Consider the following 21782-nt stretch of genomic DNA (forward strand, 5'->3'; position numbering starts at 1 on the left):
ACCAAACAGACAAAATAACCCTGGGCAAAAGGAGCAGCGCTAAAGCAGGAGAAAATCTATCGTGAATTACACGACAGAGCACAGGAGCGAAACCAGCTGCTACCACAAAACAGAAGAAGGCATCCAGAAGGCACTCCGTACGGCCCGCACTCATCTGATTCTCAAAGAAAGTCTCAAAAACACACTGAAGAAGTCGGTTCTAACTAATTCTTCTGGAAAAACTAGATGTGCACCTGTAAAAGAATGAAACTAGATTCCCAACTTCTCATGCTGTACAAAAACAATTCAGAATCAAAGTTAAACCTTCATGGAAGACCTGAAAAACAGTACCAGAGGAATTCTGAATTTCAAAGTTGGGCTGGAGGCCAGGTGTGGTGACTCACACCTTTATTCCAGTGGGAGGCAGAGGCAAGCAGACCTCTGTGAGTTCAAAGCCAGCCTGGTCTACGGAGAGAGTTCTAGTACAGCCAGAGCTGCATAGTAAGGCCCTAGAATTGACTGCAAACACAATAAAATCCTTAAAAAACAAGACAACCCCCCAAAATAAATTATCCAATTATGAAATGAGTACATAATTGAAGACAGTTCTCAAAAGAATGATAAATACAGGGGCTGAAGAGATGGCTCAGTGGTTAAGAGCACTGTCTGCTCTTCCAAAGGTCCCAAGTTCAATTCCCAGCAACCACATGGTGGCTCACAACCATCTGTAATGAGATCTGGTGCCCTCTTCTGGCAGAGTACTGAAAATACTGTATACATAATAAATAAATTTTAAAAAAAGGAAAAAAAATGATAAATACATAAAATGTTCAACATCTCTAGCCATCAGAGAAACAGAAATCAAAACTGCGTTGGGATTCTATCTCATTCCAGTCAGGGCTGTCAACAAGAAACAACAAATACCTGAGAGGATGGGGATGCTGTAAAAACCTTATGTACTATTGCTGGGAATTCCCACCAGGGAAATAAAAATGGAGGTTCCTCAAAAAACTAAAAACAGAAATATTATATGGTTCTGTTACACTTCTCTTGGCTATATATTCAAAGTAATCAAGAAAGTAATCAGCATACAATAAAGAAATCTAGGGCTGGGGAGGAGGCTCAGTGGTTAGAAACACTAACTGTTCTTCTAGAGAATCTGGGTTCAATGCCCACCACACACATGGTGGCTCACAACTACCTTAAACTTCTCTTCCAGGAGATCCAACGCATTCTTCTTTCTCAGGTGCACAGACAGACAAGCAGGTAAGATAACTGTACACATGAAATTAAACTTAAACATTTAAAAAATAAGAAATCTGCATTAACATGTTTATAGCTGCACTACTCACAATAGCCAAGTTAATGCATCAGCCTAGTTATCCATGAGGGATTAACAGAAAAAGGAAATAGGATACACAGACACAGACACACACACACACAGAGTTTTAAAAAATGTGAGCATGTTGTTTGCAGAAAGATGAATGGAACTAGAGATCATCATGCTAAATAAGACCGACTCAGACAAATTCATGTTTTCTGTCAGATGCAAACTTTAGATGTAGGGTGGAGGGTGGAAATGGCGGTACACACCTCGAATTCCACTACTTTGGAGGCGGAGACAGGAGAACTGCTGCAAATAAAGGCCACTCTGGGCTTCAAAGTGATAAGGCAGGCCAGGACCTTGTCTCAAAGAAAAAAAGGAGTGGGGCAAACAACTAATACGAGGAAAAGGGCCTGGGAAGAGAGGGTAACTGGGAGCTTATATGATCAAATACTTACATACATGCATGGGCCACAATGAAATTCATTATTATATACAATGAATACATACTAACATAGAACAGAGACTATCATATAGGAAGAATTTAAGGAGACTAAAAGATATACATCTTTATAAAGGTTTACTTAGGTTTCAAGCAGCTTGGCCAACAAGAAAATGTTGTTTGGGACAATTAATGGTATGCAGCTTCTAAAAAGAACACAGTTCACTGTGGTTAAGAGATTTTCTGAAGGTGACAATTGGTCTGGTGAATAAAGTCATCATGCACCTGCAGGTCCACATACGTTCATTACACATTCACACGGAGTGAAATGTGAGTAAATCCTGCATTTGGTGGAATTTCTAAAGGAGTACAGTATGAATCTGAGATGTAAGACTGTAAAAACATGAGAACACAAAATTAACTTCAGCAAGCTAATAACCTATTATAAATTACTATAATTTAGAATCTTTATAGTCTCTCCATTCCATTTTGCATAATGTAATAGCTTTACATATAAATGAATCGGAAGCAAAATGGTTAAAAATGTTTCTGCTAAATCCAAAATGTTTGGTTTTTAGTGAAACTACTACTACAGCAACCCACAAGGAGGAGAGTGGGGGCACCCTCCCTCCAGGACACAATGCTCCAGCCACAGAACGCTGCTCAGGGACTATCTCAGCACAGTACCTAACTACAAAGGAAGACTTGTGGTTTTCAAACTCTCCCTCCACATTTATTTATTTAGTGTGGAGTGGACACGTGTGAAGGGATGGCACTCAGGTTGTCAGGCTTGGTGGCAGGCACTTTTACCTGCTGAGCCATCTCATGGGACTTGACTTACAGTTCTACTATTTAAACTTTTTATTGCCACACCATTTCTCCTTTCAAACACTCACATTCTCTATTATGGTACAGCATAGGCCTATGACAGCACAGAGTGCTCTACATCTGTGCAGCTAACACAGTGGTGCCGTGTGAGGGTAAAACCATTTGAATGGTGCTAGCCAACACTCTCAGTGGTGTCCTCTGTATCGATAGCTGCACAGTTACTACTTGTACATTTTTAACCCTTTTAAAACTCCCCGTCTTAAGAGCCCTGTTTTAAAACTGACCATAGCAGTAATGATAACTTAACCATTAATTTTGTGCACAGCAGTACATTCCAGAAGTTCAGAGACAAATCTCAATTCCTAATTAGATATTAATACATCATCTTCCTTCTTTACCCTAAGCAAAGCAAAAATTTTTCTTGTAGATATCAACATTTCTATGGGATTTTCTTTTCTTCTTCTTCTTTTTTTTACATTTTGTAAATTCTCATAAAAAGTTCTCTAGTTCCAGCCAGGCATGGTGGTGCCGGCACTTGGGAGGCAAAAGCAGGTGGATCTCAGTGAGTTTGAGGACAGCCTGGTCTACATAATGAGTTCTATGACAGCAGAGCTATATAGGAGACCCTGTCTCAAAAAAACAAAACAAAACAAACCTCACAAAACAAAACCTCTAGTTCTAGTGGGGAGAAAGTATTATGTTTGCATTACCAGTAATATTCATAATTAACTAAACAATTTGTTGAATATTTGCTAATAATGTTTGTTCTAATATTTCATCATACTCGTATGGGTTATACTCAACTACAAGTGGTTTAATTGGAGAAAACAGACCAAAAATCCTTTCACACAAAATTTCCTGCACCTCATTCCATAGCTGAGGTTCAGCCCTCATCCATCTCACTGTGCTGCAAGCAGAAGGGGAACTCCAGCTCCACTCACCCAGTCTGTGGCCTAGAAGGTTGGCTAGAAGAAAAAATTTACTTGGTTAGCCCAAGTTCTTGGGATGGCAGTGGAGGTGACAGGAAGCAAGGAAGTTAGGAAGAGACGGCAGGTGAGTGACAGGCTGACATAACTTCCAGAGCCTGGGGTTCCTCTAGGAGGTTCTACTTAGCTGCTATGCTACTGCTTCTCCTTTCCCAGACAGCCTTTCTATAGCTCATTCTAGAATAAACACAAACTCTTCAAGTCCAGAAATTAAGGAGAAATTATGCCAGGAAAGGTAGCTCACACCTGTAATACCAACACTTGTGAAGCTGAAGCATGAGAACCAAGAATTTGAGGCCAGCCTGGACTATACAGTGAGTTGAAGGCCAGCCTGGGCTACTGAGTGAAATCTTCTCAATAAAACAAAAACAAAAATCAAAACTACTGACGTGTATATCAAAACACACTTGGTACAAAATTCAATAATGTAAAAGGTGACGTATAAATTACTTGTGTTGAGAAGTCAGTTGAGTAGTAACCATGAACAAGGCTCTGAGCTCAGTTTCCATAGCAACCTTCCACTGCCCTCAATATCAATCTCCCTTTTATCCTTGTCAATTAGCTCTATTACCAATGGCAAATGTTCCAGTTTCTTGCATAGTCTTTTCTCTATTAAACATTATTCTGTCATTCTTCTTGGATACAATACAAATTTAAAACTTCAAAGAGCACATCCTTACTAAACATTTCTCACTTTCAGATAGTCATCCATCTTCAATTAACAAACTCCGTAATTATCTAGTAATGCTAGGCAGGAACCATATCACCACGTGGTGTGAAAGGAAGCATAGCAAAAACACTTCAGAAGACCTGCACTTAGACCTGATATACTGTTAACAGCCAGGTGACTTTTCTTTCCAAACTCGTACGATATGAATACAAACTCACCCTTACCTAGTTCACTGGACTAAAAGAACTCAATCATTTAATATACTAACATATAGAAAGCACACTAAAACACTACTGTACAAATGTAAGGTCATCATTATTCATTTGTATCTCTACAGAAACCAGTTAAAACTAGTAAGATACAAAATAAATATGTAATGCACATACTTCTTGCTATGCCAGTTATAGGTTATATTAGTCACAGTCTCACCCTTTAGGTTACCCTGAGGAAAGGACAACAAGTATCAATAGAAAAGCTTTCTTTTGAGAAAGTCTATGACCTCCAAGATCCTGCTCATAATGACAAGAGGTAAATAAATTTAACTGGCTTTAAAAAGTAATCTCTCTCTCTCTCTCTCTCTCTCTGTGTGTGTGTGTGTGTGTGTGTGTGTGTATGTGTTCATATGTATGCATACACACGGGAGCATGTGCAAACATACACGCAGAAGCCATAGTTAACTCCAGTGTTGTTCAAGAAGCTGTTTGTCTTGTTTTTTAGACAGGTCTGTCACTAGTCTGGAAGTCCCAAGTAGGCTAGGCCAATGGGCCAATGAGCCCCAGGCACCTGCCCATCTCTGGCTCCCCACATGTACCACCATGTCTAGCTTTTTATGTGAGGGCTGGGAACTGAACTTAAGTCCTGATATTTGATGGAAATCACTTCAATGAGTAAGCTACCTCCCTCACCCCTAACTATCTTTTTAAAAACTAATTTCTTTTTATTGTATATTTTGTTTTTAAATTGAGGAAAACTGTTCCTAGTAAGAAGAGTAAATATCTACTGATCAAATTTTACTAAAGCAAAACTTGTTGAGTAAAGTTTACAGATATACTAAAGGAAACAATAGTTCAGAAAGGCTATGAAACAATGGGAACAGAAGACAGTAGGAAAATAAAGTTCTTCCAACATTTTAGGACTTAAAATGGCAAAATTTCAAACAGTAATTATGGGAGAAAAGGCACAAAGAGGATTAGGTAAGTACAATGGTTCGTACGCGTATGGGTGAGAGCAACAAATGGCTCAGTGCGTGAAGGGCCCTAGCTGCTCTTCGCATCTATGGCTGCAGCTTTTCCTTACCTCTTCGGCTGTGCTGAAATGTCGCCTCTGAATTTTCTTAGGGCTTAAAATACTTCGACGACATGAACCACTCCAGGATGGACTTGGGACAGGCTTAATAGGAAATGACTTTTCATATGCAGACACATGGCAGTGATGATTTGACTTTCCTGTAAAGGTGTTTGATAACCCACTAAAAAAAAAAAAGTTTGTAAAAAATAAACTTAGTGATTATTTCCAATTTTAAGAAATAATAATGATAAAAACAGCTAGAATGACAGATGTACATTTGTCAGAAATATGTTAAAATATAACACACGAGGTTATAAAAGAGGTTCTGTCTCTTAAAAGATCTTAAGATTGCTAAATCAGCCGGGCTGATTTGGTCTACAAGAGCTAGTTCCAGGACAGGCTCTAAAACTACAGCAAAACCCTGTCTCGAAAAACCAAAGAGAGAGAGAGACAGAGAGACAGAGAGACAAAGAGAGAGAGAGAGAGTGCTAAATCATACATTTATCAAATAATTAAAACTGTTTTTCTTAGATCCACAATCTAGAATGAACCAAACAGCAAGCAATGCAGCATGAGGGAGAACAAAGCATCTTTGTTGGAAAACCCAGAGTGGAGGCACACTAACCACATACATATTTTTTTCTACTATACTTACTTTCTATTCCACAGTCTTGTCCCTAAAGCAGTTTGGAAGTACTTTAAACATGTAAGGATGGATCAAGCTGAAGTCTCACAACTGAACTTTTACAGTGAATTTTAAATTTCCTCCTTCCTCTCCTCCTTCAAGAAAAGCAACCAGAAGATTTTTCCCCCCAAGCTATACAGCACATTCTGTGATCTACAGGCTATATGCATACTCTGATCTACAAGCCATACTGCACACTCTGATCTACAAGCCGTACGGCACACTCTGTGATCTACAGGCTGTTTGGCATACTCTGTGATTATACTATGGATTCTTACTATCTGTGCCCTTCCTAGTGAGAAAACTGACATAAAAACTATCTCTGTGAACTCAAAACCTCAATCATTTATCTTACTAGTTTAAAGCTTTTCCTCCTTATATGATTCTATCTGCCATTACCTAGCGTACTTACTCTGACCCAAATGAACTTTTCTTCTATTTCATTCCCCTCTGAGCACCCCAAACAGTTGAACATCTGACTAAGCTGGCTGCAGTAGACTAATTATATGGTCTGAAGCTCTGGATTTTTATGTATAATACAGAGGAGGAACAAAGGCCCCCAGATCTCAGCTCAGGCTTATGCTCTCAGGCTGGGAGGACACCGTTAGCAAGAAAGCAGTGGCAGTGCAAGGGTTTGGGAAAGGCAAAATGGTTTTCTACAATGTCTTTTGTATCTGAGCTTCCTGAAGTGTGTTTTTTTTTCAACATTAAAATAACCAAACCAAAAGAGGTATGAAGAAATCTTGCAGTGCCAATAAACAAGTATCCTACCACATTTAATAAAGTTGAGTCTACCAGAGTCAGAAGCAAGTTCAAAGGGGAATGTGGCAGGAAAACCCTATCATTAAAATGCAAACAAGCAAGTATCCCACTTCCCACTATTCTGGGTTACAAAACCAATGCTATCAGAATATTAGCATTAACAAAATAACAAGGATGGGCTTGGTGTCCCAGGCCTCTAATTCCAGCTATTCAGGAAGCAACAGCAGGAGAATCACAAGTTCAAGGCCAGCCTGGTAACTTAGGAGACTGACTCAAGCAATGAAAGAGGGGCTGGGATGCAGCTCAGTACAGACCTTGCCTAGCAGCATCAAACCAAACAGGACAACAAAAAGAAAAAAGAACACTTAAGGGGAACTTTAAAAAATATTTAATTCAACACAACAATTTAAATTCATTTAAACTATGTGAAGGTAGTCATTTTAAAAAACTTACTTCAAAAACTGGAATTTAAAAAAGAACTATTCATTTGTACTATCTTTCCCATAATAGACAATGTATTCCAGAGAAATCAAACAACCTTAACTTATGAAAAAAAAACAGTGCCAACTAATAAGAACAACAATAAAGTTTCAATAATTCTAAATATCATTAGATAAGGATTTCCGATTGATATTAATAATTACTAAAGGATTAAATAAAATGGAATTGTTCACTTACATAATGCCAAGTAACCACATTCAGGGTATATTCAAATCATACAAATTCTAAGTGTGTAAGCAGGGACCAGATTGTCAATTTACCATCACTAACAACAGAAAAACTGGCACGAGACAGCATCTGTTTTCTAGTGTGGTATAACACAATATCATTATTTATTTGAGTCAAAAAAATTAACTTACAAAAAGCACAGGGAATGGACAATAAACCTGTGATACCATGAAGACGTATCAAAACCAAAGGGCAGCTACACAGGAAAAAGTCATGCCATTATTAAAGCACAAACAACCAATCCCTTGGCTCCTGACCCCAGCCATTCTAGACTACAAGAGAATTAAGGGAGACAGTGGGTAAGTGTGATACTGCATGGGACATTGGTTTGGATAAACGAGACATAAATGATACTAAAAAAGCGGGGGACAGAAGAGCATGCACAGTATGGGGCTGGTGAAACGGTTTAAACAGTAAAGGTACTTGTTCAAGCCTGACACCCTAAGGCTGCCTGGAACCCAAGTATAAGTAAAGTATCAGCTTCACCAAATTGTCCTCTATTCTCCATATGGATGCCAAACTCATATACATATCACATACTAACAATAAATTAATACTTAAAAAAAGAGTATGCCTCTCCGACCACTTCTCCGTGCGTGAGCCAGGCCCAAGTGCTGGACACAGGGCGTTCTCAGAGGAGATTAAAAAAAAAAAGAGTATGTACAACATGAACTAATCTTTGAGAAAAGATCTAAAGATAATAAAGATATCTGAAAGAAAAGAATTTTACAAGTGTTGTCCTCTGATTGATAGAAATGTGGTGTTTTATTTTTATTTTTGCTTATCTGCATTTTTAAATTTTTAAAAAAGCATATGTATTTTTTCTATAACATCATTAAAAATAACAATACGGTGTTATCAATTTTTAAAAAGCAACTTGTTAAATAATACATGAACTTTTAATGAGGACTAAGACCATGCATTGCATAGTGTACATAAGTGTACTATGTGTACCTACAGGACAGGCAGAGACAGGAAGTACAACGTGAGTGCTGCTACCTACGGACAGGCAGAGACAGACAGGAAGAGGCTTAGGAGGAAAGATCAATGTGAGAAGGAGCTTGTGGGAGTTCAAAAGTTTCCCCTTTATTGTCAACACTTTAATTCTTACAGTAATAAATGTACTACATCTCATATGATTAAAAAATTAAAAACTGGTGAAAATCATCCCTAAGAGTCATAACATTTATTCCCAGAATCCATGTGCTGATAATCTTCAATAAAATAAAAGCCATTCTGTTGGTTTCAGTCAATCATGAAGCTTGGTTAACCAGGAAGCTAAATGACCTCACATTCCTCAGATATATACAGAGAATTTAAAAAGTTAGAAGAAGAAAAACTTTTTTAATACATGGGCTAGGAGCCTGGAACATCTGTAATCTCAGGACCTAAGTGTTAGAGGCAGAAGGATCAGAAACTCAATGTCATGCTTGCCTACATATTGAGTTTTGAGTCCAGGTTGGGCTACATTAGATTTCATCTCCAACAAACAAAAATAAATGATGGGCTGGGAATATAGCTCAGTGGTAGAGAACTTGCTAGTGTACACAATTCCCTGGGTATGATTTTCCAATACAGTCAAAATTTAAAAATAAGCCGGGCGTGATGGCACATGCTTTTAATCCCAGCCAGCACTCAGGAGGCAGAGGCAGGTGGAGCTCTGGGAGTTTGAGCCCAGCATGGTCTACAGAGCGAGTTCCAAGACAACCTGGTCTACACAGAGAAACCTTGCCTTGAAAAACAAAACAAAATAATAATGATAAAATATCTGAAGTACCTGTCTTTAATGACCAGTATAACCTTGGAAATGTGTAAGGTTCTCTATGACCTCTCCTTCCTAAGAGTTACAAGATACTTGGCTCTAACTAATTCAGATGTGGAGCAGATTCAAGTCAGCTCAAGTGAAATGCTGTAAATTCTGCCACTCAAGTTTCAGAGACTGACTTAATTTCCACTTTAAAATTTAGTAGACTATTTGAACACTATCCTAAAGAGTCTGAAACATTTACACCAACCAGGACTTCCTTCAATGGTGTCTCTTTTAAAGATTTACAAGAGTTGACTATTGTCCAAATTCAACACAAAGAGACAGATTTGTGTATCTCATTATGGTGTACTCATTGAAAATTCTAATGCACAACAATCTTATAGCCTTTTCCCTTATATCTGAAGAAAGGTTTGAGAAGTAGGCAAACAAAATAACTAACCTTGAGGTCTTCCGGGTTTCGAGGTAAAGACTTCGGCTATTTCTGGATTTCTGTAATGTGGAGACTGATGCTGGAGTGGAGTTTCTCCACTGTCCATTTGCACTTTGACCAAAGCTTCCTGTGTCATCTGAGCCAAGGAAACTGTCTGAGGAGGGGTTATCTAAAATAAAATAAAAGTCTGAATAAGTTGAACAAATAACTAGATCTAGGTCTTTTCATGACTGCAACCATGTTCCATCATTGCATTCACATTAACGTAGTAGATCACCATGTCTCTCATGGACAAAGATCCCAGTCTCAACTGCCAATAATCTGCAGTAAGGGAACTTCTACAAACTATAATTGATTCAGCCATACTAACCTGAAAATTGATGAAGGAGCTGAATCCTGCCACAGCCATGTGCCTTATCTGCATCAATGTGACTCCGTGGTGTCCACCAAAAGTCAACATTTTACCCCAACTATATCTTGCAAGCACTCCCAGGCCTGGGCCTGAAAGAAGGTAGGCCAGACCAGTAAGAAAGCAAGTGGAGGGCCGAGGAGATCGTAATTCAAACGAACAACAGTTATTGCTTACTAAGCAGCCAGTGTCACTTCTTCTGTATGGTTATCACGTCCCAGACTCAAGGAATTTCTCAGAGTACAGAGCTAAGTGCTGCTTATGGCTTATGGCAGGAATGACTACTATATATACCTCTGGTTCTAGTACAATCTTTAGTGACTTTTTTAAAGCCACAATTATCATACATATCATCAATAGTCCAATCCTTGCTACTGCAATCAGACTGAAAATTATTTATTATTTTACCTTTTTGAATTCTGGATTATAAACTAGAATAATAAAAACCTCTTGAAGTTTTAGTTAGGAGTCGAATAATTTCTATGTCTTCCTCTCTCTATCAGGAGAACCAGATAAATTAAAACAGTTCTGACAAAGTAACTCCAGACATTATGCTACAGAATTCTAAGGAGCGTCAGTGGAAAACTAAGAACAATAATTCTCTATCCTCAGAATTCTTATCTTATACTAATGACATTTTGAAAGGATATTAACAGAGAACTCTGTACAACAGTACGCACTTATGCACACAACAGTACGCACTTATGTGATTTAAAGCATTTAGGGTGGGTATGGTGATACACACCTGTAATCCCAGGATGTGAGAAGCTGAGGCAGGACAATCATGAATTTAAGGCCAGCCTTGGCTACAGTGAGATTGCCTCAACACACGTGCACACGCACACACACGTTTGTCTGCTTTTAATACTCTATCCAAATAAAACAGCCTAAAAAAGAAGGCTCCTTAAGGAAACTATGAAAACAGGCTTTGGGGCAAACAAGGCAAGGGGGAGAAAAAGCAAGTCATGGTGCTATTAGTATCAAATGATTCACCAGTCAATGAAGTCACTTAGGCTTACAATTAAAGTAAGTAAATTAATTTTCAAAATGAATCAGAACTTTCCTCCTCCGTCGTAAACAAGTGGACTTAACATATGACTACTGTTACTCTAAGGATAGATTTGAGTTGTAGCAAGAAACCCAGAAACAATACTTGCTAAATGCAAAACAGTAACAGTAGGAATAATCGTCTTTCACACTTCTTGCTAAATGATCTAACCAACGATGTTTTGAGGAAGAAAGCTGTTAAAAAATATAAATCTTCTTGATAGACATGAAATTTGAGATCTAGGATCAGTCAAATAGCCTTCCTTCCCTAGAGTACTCACTGGAGGGGAAAGCATGGGCTCAGGCAGGGGTCTAGCCCCAGCTAATGGCATCACTAAAGAATCTTCTAATCACTGGTGAGGACAAGGGACTGCAGAAACGTTTAACCTGCATTTTGTCATCACTAAGACATTTGAGCTATAAAGCTAGAGACAAGGAAATTTATCATGTGCTCATATATGCATACAAAATCAGAGCACAATGAAAATGTAACTGTGGTTATGTTCTAATAAAACGACTGAGTGTTTTTCTCTGTAAGTTTTCTGCAGAAATGGGCACTATGTTTATGAACATAATAAACTGTATTAAAACACCAAGAATGTGTCCCACTGCTCAGAGGCTCACTGCTCACCTCTCCTCAAGCTCTCACCTATGAAATCTGTAATAAACATCTCTCTGTAACTCAAAAAATGAAAAAAGGAAAAAGAAAAAAGAAAAACAGAAAAAGAAAAGATAAAGGAAGAAACTGTCAGATAATTGTTCATTGAGAAAGTAACCCTTTATTTCTCCTACTAACATTGTGGTGTATTAGTTACTGTAGTAATGGGATGCAAAAAAAATACTACTACATGTTAGCTTAGTTACCTATTAACATATTTTCTGAAGATATTGATAAATTTAAAGCAATAGAAAATTCTTTTTGTCTCGATCTATTTTTTTGTTGTTGATGATGCTCTTTTGGATTAAAAACACTTTAAAATTATTCCAGTGTGCTCTGCATAAAACTGGCTATTAAAAAAAAGTCAAAGTGTGCATTTATGTTTTCTAAACAACTCAGGAAAGTCACTTTTGTTAATAGTCTGAGTAGACTTTCTGAAAGGCTTTATCCAGATTCTACAACGTGGGCTTTCCCATTTGTATTTTCATCTTGGTAGAAGAAGAGCACGGCAAACAGACGGACACAGCAGCACTGAATCAGAAGGCTACAGCAGGAACCTGGACCCACACCTCATCCCATCAGCAAGGTGGACTCAAAGGCAGACAGAACAGAAAAAGGTGTGCAGGGCTTGTAATGAACTGGAAAGGTCATGGCAAAAGAAAAAGGTTTTAAAGTACCTGGTAAAAAAAGAGCTTTGTTTTTGTTTGCTACCTAGGGCCCTGGGTATGTGTGTTAGATGTAAAATTCTGATTGTAAGGTCTGTGGCATGCCAGAAGCTTGTTTAATCAAGAACTAAGTGAAATCTGATAGACGAATGGATCATTTCAAGCTGTATACAGCACATGGAGAATGAGCATAACAGAGAGCTCAGTATTTCCTCGTCAGCACGACTTAATTATTCAGTTATCTTTCTCTCATGTACAAATACAAAAGAATATTTTACAAAATACTCTTTTTTTCTTAAAAAGATTACAAATTCAAATGAGAGATAAATGTTATTGAAAGATTTTTGGAATGGGGATCAACTTGTAGAATGATAAACACAGGAAAAATGTAATAATTCTCAACAATTTGTGGCTGCAAGTAGAAAGCCAGGAATCTGGTCAAATATTGCCACAGTCAAGAAAAAGAGGATCTGGGGTGATCTCTGGTGTATCTCTGTCAGTCTTCGGTACAGGCACAAAATGGGTATGTACTTTCTTTATAGGAATAAATGAAGTCAAAACAGAGAATTCATATTTATTCAAGAGACCACTTCTTGTCAAGTACAAGATGTAAGCATATATGCAGCACTCACATGACTATGGGGGACCAGTGCCTACTACACACACACACAGATTCACACAGCAACAAATTATCTCATTCAAATTTCCACAGGCTTTCCTACTGAGCAAGATTATTTTCTTTGTTTTAAATTAAAGGTACAACTAAAATTTAAGAAAAAAAAACTATATATAGCACAAATAATAAAAATTCAGACGCAGATATTAAGGTTCAACCTGAAGATCAGAAAAGCAAAGAAGCCAAACCACTAGAGAGCTCTTCCTCTATGAAATCTTCAGACTGAAAGAACAAGTTCCTGTCTCCTCCTGCCTTATTATGTCTCTCTGGTGCTGGGATTAAAGGTGTGTATCACCACCACTGCCTGGCCTGTATGGCTGACTAGTACGGCTGCTTTGCACTGACCTTCAGGCAAGCTTTATTTATAAAAACACAAATAATATACTTCTATACTATATGAATGCTTTTAAGTGATGTTATTAATAATAATTAACAATAGCAGAGGTATAGTGGACTTAAGATGTAGGAAAAATGACACAAATGAAGGCACTTGGGCATTCATCCCAAATCATAAAGGCTTGAGGGCCAATTGTACTTCAGAATTACAGACTTGGAATTTTGGCAAAATAACCTGTTATTCTACATAACACTTGTCAATGCAAGTTGGAACAGCACTCTATAAAAAAATATTGGTACAGGCACAAATGGGTATGTTCTTTTTTTATAGGAATAAGTGAAGTCAAAACAGAGAATTCATGCTAATTCATGTAGGTAGGTTTTAATGTCAAATCTAAAAAAATGTTTTTTAGAATTTTTGGAGTTTGAAACTACACATAAGGGATTATGACTGTGCACAGCAATGCCCAGATTAAAAATCAATAGAAAACAATAAATATGGGCAAGAATATGTGAACACATAGAAAACAAAAAATACAAACTTTGAGTTATAAAGATTTTATGTGTCAAATCATATAACGTGTACCACAAATATATGCAGAGATAAATCAAAAGAGGTCAAAGAAAGTGGAGTTAAAATTTGGTTTTAGTCAAGGGGTTTAAGTCCAATTTCCTATACAACTATTTATTATGAAGCAATTATTTTCAACCCAATGAAAAGCTTCTATCTAATGGAAAACTGGCATATGAAATTACAAGCAAACACAGCATGATTCAAATGGAAATATTAATGATCTGATTTTATTAACTACTCAAATGTTTTTTTTTTCTGTAGGAGTAATAATGAACTATCTATCACACCAGATTTCTTTCTTCACAAAAAAAGCCCTTTTTAATAATGGCAAAGGAGTTACGTTCAGAGCCTTCTTACAATTGAAACTATTCACACACACTATGTAAAGGCCACTGCCCATCCCAAGGGGAAAGCTAGTGCCCAATGTATAGTACCACCCACCTAAATAACACACACTTAAATATAATATAAATCTAAAAGAACATCATACTAACGTCTTTTTAGGGGAGGAGATCTCATCTTGCTGACAAAGAATCCTGAGGAAGCCAAATAATAATAATTATTATTATGTGCAAATTTATAATAAGCTTATCTTTACAAAAAAAAAAAAACCCTCTCATGTAGGCAGGCTCTACGGTGTTCCTACTATTCCCATACTTGTGGTCCAATGGGATCTGAAGTGGCAGAGTGAAAAGACCTGGGAAGGCCACTGTAATGCTGCAGAGTCACAGTGCCCAGAGACTGACAGGCACAGTCTTAGTTAGCAGGTCAGAGGCAGACAAGGCCGCCGGCCAGGGACAGGAGTCACTTAGAGGATGCTAGCTTCTACTCTGGATCCCAGGTTGAGCAGAAAGTCCTTGAATACACAAGCACATGGCTGTGGCAGGCGCTAGGCAGACATGTAGCTAACATGTCCTGCCCTGATGGAGGAACAAACCTGGACAGAAATCAATTTTCAGGTTTAATTGTTTCATGAATAGAAATAAGTTAGCCATGTGGCTTAAATCAATACAAAACAAATACCCTTTGTATCACATATACATAGTAAAAAAAAAAAAAAAAAACCACAAAAAAACCCCAAAAAACAAAGCTATTTTACTTTCTATAATGAAAGAGACAAACAGGAAGAAAATTCAAAAAAACTTTCCCACTCAAAAATTGGTATTTGGTTGACATTAAATTCAAACTATTATAGCAACCAAAACCATACACATAAATAACTGACTAAAATGATGCTGTGATGGGAAAATGCCATGCTGCTTTGGAGAATGCTTTCACTTTTTATTTTTCACAGTGTCGGGAAGGAAACCCAGGGCTCTGAGCACAACAGGTAAGTGCTCTACCACCAAGTCACATCCCAATTATACCTGATCATGCCTTCACCTTTAGAGATGGTAAACACAGATATTTCTATGAAGAAACAAACGTGAAGTGTGTGCAGTGATCTGAATACAAGCAATGGGCCATACCTGAATAGTAATCTGGATTATAAGCTGCACTTCTTGTAGAACATGAGGAAGGTCGGTCCAAAGTCCCCTGCCTAGAAGGCAGGATCTAAAACACAAGATTGCTTTCTCAAATCATAATTTTGACAATAAAAAACAATAAAAGTCTATACTAAGAAAAACATCATTAAACAGAAATATGATATACTTTGCAACTCAATATACTACATATATATATATATTATATTATAAATAAGCTGTGTACTAACAAGAAGACAATTTGGTGAAATTACTCAGATTTCAGGGGAAGATGGGACATAACTATCTGCTCTACAACTTAAAGGACGTTCACTGGATGGTGTATCTGCATTTACTGTATTCTACCAGAAACTGAGTTATAACAAGTCACAGAAGCTGAGAATATCAACTTGATTTTGATTCTTTTGGACACTTTACAAACCACCTCTTGTCAAGTACAAGATGTAAGCATATATGCAGCACTCACATGACTATGGGGGACCAGTGCCTACTACACACAAGCAGATTCACACAGCAACAAATTATCTCATTCAAATTTCCACAGGCTTTCCTACTGAGCAAGACTATTTTTTTTGTTTTAAATTAAAAAATTACAGTTATTTATTGCACATCTCATGGCATAAGTGACGTGGTCAGAGGACAACTTGAAGGAATCAAACCAGGGTAATCGGGCTTGGCAGAAAGTTTTTCTATCTGCTGAGCCATCTCTGGCCCAAGACTGCTGTTTCAGCAGTGTTCCTGTTATTTTAGTATGCATATAAGTCAGCTAGGGATGCTTTTACAATACAGCTTCTGTTCCAGTGGGAGATGCTCAGACTCTGCATTTTCACCAGGTCCCTGGCAATGCACATGCTGCATTCTGGGCCAGACCTTGAAACACTGAATTATATCACAGCCAAAGCGCCTCAGAATGGCTGTGTATCACCCCTCCCCTAAGCTAATGCCTAGTAATTTTAAGACTTAGTTTAAAAGAAGAAAGATCTATGTGTCAAAAGTTTAATATCCTGAGGAACAATGAAGAGTTTTCTAAAAAATATTGTTCTTAATTCATATGTCATCTGTTTTGTCTTAACTTTTTTTTTTTTATCTTAAACCAAGCAGAAATCCAAACACTAAAATTATTTATTCTAAAAAGCTCACATGCTTGGATTTTTTAGTGTAGCATTCAAACTGTATCAGATGACTACTTATAATGAACAAAATTATTAGTTTAGTAAAGGAAAAAATGATTCCTAACCTGCTGGTCAGAAAGTGAAAGCTGGTCCTCGGGAAAATGTGACTGTGGCAGGAGATGGGTTTTGAAGGTGGAGTTGTGGTTCACTAAAGTTACTTCTCCAGCATCCATCTTCACCCCGTCAGCAGTGTCGTCTAGGGAAAGAGTCCAGATTAGATCAAGTAACACAATCCTTCAAACATAGTTTCCTATGAGTCAATCTTTCCACCTAATAAAAATGATTCTCAAAGAATTATATAGTCAAATAAAACCTTCTTTAACATGTGAAGACACTGGCCAGTTTAGAATTGACTAACACCATCTAACAAGTAGCTCAAAATCTACACAAGACTTAAAACAGCTTGATTAATAGTTCTTAAAATAATGAAATTTCCCCTAAAGAAAACTTTTAATGTTTTAAGTATAACAGATTTAATATTGGGCTGGAGAGATGGTTCAGAGGTTAAGATCCTGAGTTCAATTCCCAGCAACCACATGGTGGCTCTCAACCATCTGTAATGAGATCTGGTGCCCTCTCTGGCATGGAGGTATACAGGCAGTAGAGACATTGTATACACAATAAATAAATCTTAAAAAAATAAATAAGTAAATAAATTTAATATTTTAAAAAATAGGATACTGGATAAAGAGCTATGCTCTACAAGTTGTAGGTACTTGCAAAGCAAAGGCAGATCAGCAGACCCTGAGTTTGGGATTAGCATGGATAGCACAGCAAGCCCTATCACTTAGAAAGGGAAGAAGTGAGTGTACATCACCATTCAAAACCTCTGTTCATAGTGATTCATTTGTTGTCTTAACTCAAAAAGGTGCTTTAAAATTGAAGTCAGGAGCTGGGAAGATGGCTCAGTAGGCAGAAATGTTTGCTGCACAAGTGTGAGAATCTCAGACTGAATCTCCAGCACCCATGTAAAAAACCAAACAAGGTTGTGTTTACCTGTGACCCCAGCAATGTGTGGTAGAAACAGGCAGGTTCTAGGAGTTTACTGACTAGCAGCTAACCTAGCAAAAACAGTAAGCTTCCAGTTCAGTGAAAGTCCCTGTCTTAAAGGAATAAGGCAGACAGGATACTCAAAATCTTCTTCGAGCCTGTACATGCATTCCCATGGGCAAGCATACCCATACACACATGTACATGTACCCTCCCACAACATACCAGCCATTAAAAACTTCTTAATCCACTTGATTTTTTTTCTGTAAAAAAGTAGAATTTATTTGTATGACTCTTAGTAAGTATCATCTCAACAGCTACAGTACTATGGTAGAATCTTACTTTAGAGACATCTTTACCATAAAAGAGCTCAAACAGGGACAAATGAGAGCTATGAGAACTCAGTGACTTACATTGATAAGTGTAATGAGCAATGAGAAAATAGAAACACATAAGGAGGAGAGGGTAAACTATGAGAAAGCAGAAGAGTGCCGGGTGAGGGTGAGGGGGATGGGGGTGGTGGTGGTGGAAACGAAAATGTAGGAAGTAGGGCTGGAGAGATGGCTCTGAGGTTAAGAGCATTGCCTGCTCTTCCAAAGATTCAATTCCCAGCAACCACATGGTGGCTCACAACCATCAGTAATGAGGTCTGGTGCCCTCTTCTGGCCTGCAGGCATACACAGACAGAATATTGTATACATAATAAATAAATAAATAAATAAATAAATAAATAAATAAATAAATAAATATTTTATTTTAGAAAAAGAAAATGTAAGAAGTAAAAAAAGGTTTAAGGTGAATTTAAAAGAAACATGGATGTAGCCATTCCAACTTATTCCTAATCTGGCTGCTATTCCTGTCTGAACACTGAGCTCCTTTACAGAGAGAATGCAATGAATGAAACAGGGGACATGTTCTGAGTACAAAGTTTCAATATCACTAGCAATAGGAAACAGAATATTTACCTTCCTCAAATTATTTCTCCTACAGGAGGCCGTGTTACACAGCACTAAAGAACAGGGACTGAACTCTGCTAGACAGAGTATATGACCCCAGGCAGGTTTCTTAACCTGTATCTCACTTTCCTTGTTGATACAATACATTGTTGGTACAATCCTGTTTATTTTGTATACACTATTAGGTATCCTTCTAAGATGACTGTAACAATGGAAATGAATTAACATATATTAAATACTTAGAGTAGATACATAGTAAGCATAACAAATACTGCTAGTGTGTATTTATTTTTTCAAAACAATGAATAAGAAAATGATATTAAATGACTCTGTAAGCAATGTATTAACCAAAGGAAAATAATGCTGAGTGTGTGTGTGCGTATTTAGTTAGGACTAAGATCTTGTAATATTATTACTATGCACAAAGACACAAACATAGCAAGTACTGGGAAACTCACTCTTTCTCCCCAGTCTAACTAGTCAGTAACTAAGAGGCCGGAAGGACTGCTTTAGTTAGTCTTACCCATTTCAGGTCTTTTCACATCACTGACTTTAGCAAAGGTACAAAAACCTATAAAAGAAGACAAAAATATAAATAAACCATAAAGCATCTAGTTCAAATATTATATAACAGGAACTTAGAGAGAAGTGGCATTGATGTCATTACTGGAGAAAAACGGCAAAGGCTATTGATTTGTTGAGAAAAAAAAAATGAAAAATAAATTCCAAACATTGCTGCACACTATGCTGCATTAAACAGCAATTATAGGCAACCCAGAGAGTCACAGATCTTCAAAGCAGAAATGGAGTGAGGCAACCCCCCGCCAGGAGACTGACTCACATGTATAAAAATCATACATCTAGTGACTGCAATGAAATTACAGCTAGCAATTCTGCCTAATCCACTACTTTTTCTATTACTTCATACTAAGACATTTTTCTAAGCAAGTGACAGTCTTTGTCACTTAAGATTTCTCTAAATCTTATTAGCAGACAAACAAAATGACAAAAAATTTACTGAGTACAATCAAAGAATACTCTGAGTTGTACAAAGCACTCTTTCTCTACCTCTCCCTCCAACATCATCCACCAAACTGAAAAAAAAAAAAACAAAAAACGGGTTGGAATACAGTTCAGTGGTAAACCTTTGCATAGCATGGACATGGCCCTTTATTCAATCCTTAGTGCCAAACTAACCAACCAAACCAAATCAAACCTGCTTAAACCAAAGCTGCTTTATCTATACAAAAGATCCCCTCAAGAAGGAGGTATGTTTCAAAGCTTCCAGTATATGTCTTGTTGGGAACAGGCTAAAAGCACCTTGTCCTAAGTGTTGCCATTTTGACTTCAGACACCATTGTACCTGTAAGGTGAAATACAATTCAGGTTCCCAAGCCCTAGAGGAGCTGGGAACCTTCCAATAGCTGACCTACCTCCTCCCTAAACCAGAGACATAGTCATTACGCATCTTTAGTTCTCTAGAAACAAATGACTGTTCCCAAGAACAGATAAAACAAATGAATCTAATTGGTTAGACTGAAAGGCTTACATTGTATAGCGGTTAATAATGATGTAACATTCAAAAAAAGCCCCTAATCTTTGAATTCTGATGGTGAAAAACTGTAACTTGGCAACAAATGTTTATGATTTTTATGCTTAAATACTTTTTCAACTGGCATTTGGGGTTGTAGTTCAGCTCCTGGGTCTGTTCTGTGCCCTGATCTATCAGCCTCCTCCACTTCCCCACTTCTTTTGTGTTCCCCTACCTTCTAGTAATTTTTTGTGTCTGCTTAAGTTGATTCAGAGCCTTGGATCACAACAGTCTAAAACTACAAGTGGGACTGAATTGTGTATACACACACACACACACACACACACACTTCCTATACATAATCATCTAAGAAAGTTTAATTTAAATTAGAACAACAGTAATAAAAACAGAACAATCTGGGAAGCAGAGGCAGGTAGATCTATCTCTGTGAGTTTGAGGCCAACCTGGTCTACATAGTGAGTTCTAGGCCAGCTAGGGTTACATAGTGAAACACACACTGTGTAAATGTGTTCCAATGAGTATCGTTTGTCTCGAAATATAGAATTTTTCATTTATTTTCTAAATACAGTTGACTATAACTGAAACTGCAGAAAGAGAAGTTATAGATAATGAATTTTCCCAGAAAAGGGTTGGGGTAGTTAAGAGTCTAACAGCTTGGAGCTGCTTAATTAACATAACCACACATGCACACCTACTTTTAGGACCTTGGTTAAGAAGACTGAGCACTAGCCGGGCAGTAGTGGCGCAAGCCTTTAATCCCAGCACCTGGGAAGCAGAGGTGCCAGAACCTGTGAGTTCAAAGCCAGCCTGGTCTACAGAGCTAGTTCCAGGACAGGCTCCAAAGCTACAGAGAAACCTTTCTCGAAAAACCAAATAAATAAAGTGCAAAAAAAAAAAAAAAATGAGCACTAGATTATCAAGTCCACAGTCATCCTGAACCCTCACAGCAGTCGAGACTGTGATGTCAATAGGCTTTCTTGATGGCCACAACAAAGAGCATACAAGGAAGGCTGCTTCAATGAGCAGAGCGCCTAGGCCTGCCAGGATCCCCCAGACGGCTTAAGCCTTAGATCTAGGTTTCAACTATCTCTAAATGCTTAATGCATCATAAAGTTTCTAATCATAATTTCTCCAGGCTATTCTCCCCTTTCTTTTTTTAACAGGGTAGAATTCTTTCTTTTTTTAAAGATTATTTTATTTTATGTGCATGAGTATATGCCTGAATGTGTGTCTGTGCACTATGTGTGTACCTAGTGCCTATAGAGATCAGAAGAGGGCGTCAGAGTCCTGGAACTGGAGTTACAGAAGGTTGTGAACCTGTGTGGAACCTGGGTCCCCTGGAAGCCAGAGCTCTTAACCATTGAGATATTCCT

General features: G+C 37.7%; 1 protein-coding gene across 7 annotated transcripts in view; it reads right to left on the minus strand.

The window, feature by feature from the left end:
* Senp1 (SUMO specific peptidase 1) overlaps positions 1-21782 on the minus strand; it is a 66741-nt gene that overhangs the window by 41726 nt on the left and 3233 nt on the right. For 3 of the 7 annotated variants that reach the window (XM_048444713.3, XM_048444714.3, XM_048444709.3), the window contains exons 2-7: positions 19381-19428; positions 16977-17107; positions 15725-15809; positions 14750-14791; positions 9900-10059; positions 5526-5697 (exon numbers count right to left, since the gene is read on the minus strand). In XM_048444713.3, coding sequence (XP_048300670.1) covers positions 5526-5697; positions 9900-10059; positions 14750-14791; positions 15725-15809; positions 16977-17107; positions 19381-19384 — 594 coding nt within the window. In that variant the 5' untranslated portion in view covers positions 19385-19428. Of the gene's footprint in view, positions 1-5525; positions 5698-9899; positions 10060-14749; positions 14792-15724; positions 15810-16976; positions 17108-18126; positions 18165-19380; positions 19429-21782 lie in introns of all 7 variants that reach the window. The other 4 variants (XM_087899225.1, XM_087899226.1, XM_087899227.1 and 1 more) reach the window with 3 other exon arrangements.

Source organism: Myodes glareolus, chromosome 19, assembly GCF_982192425.1.
Source record: "Myodes glareolus chromosome 19, mMyoGla1.1, whole genome shotgun sequence".
NCBI lineage: Eukaryota > Metazoa > Chordata > Mammalia > Rodentia > Cricetidae > Myodes > Myodes glareolus.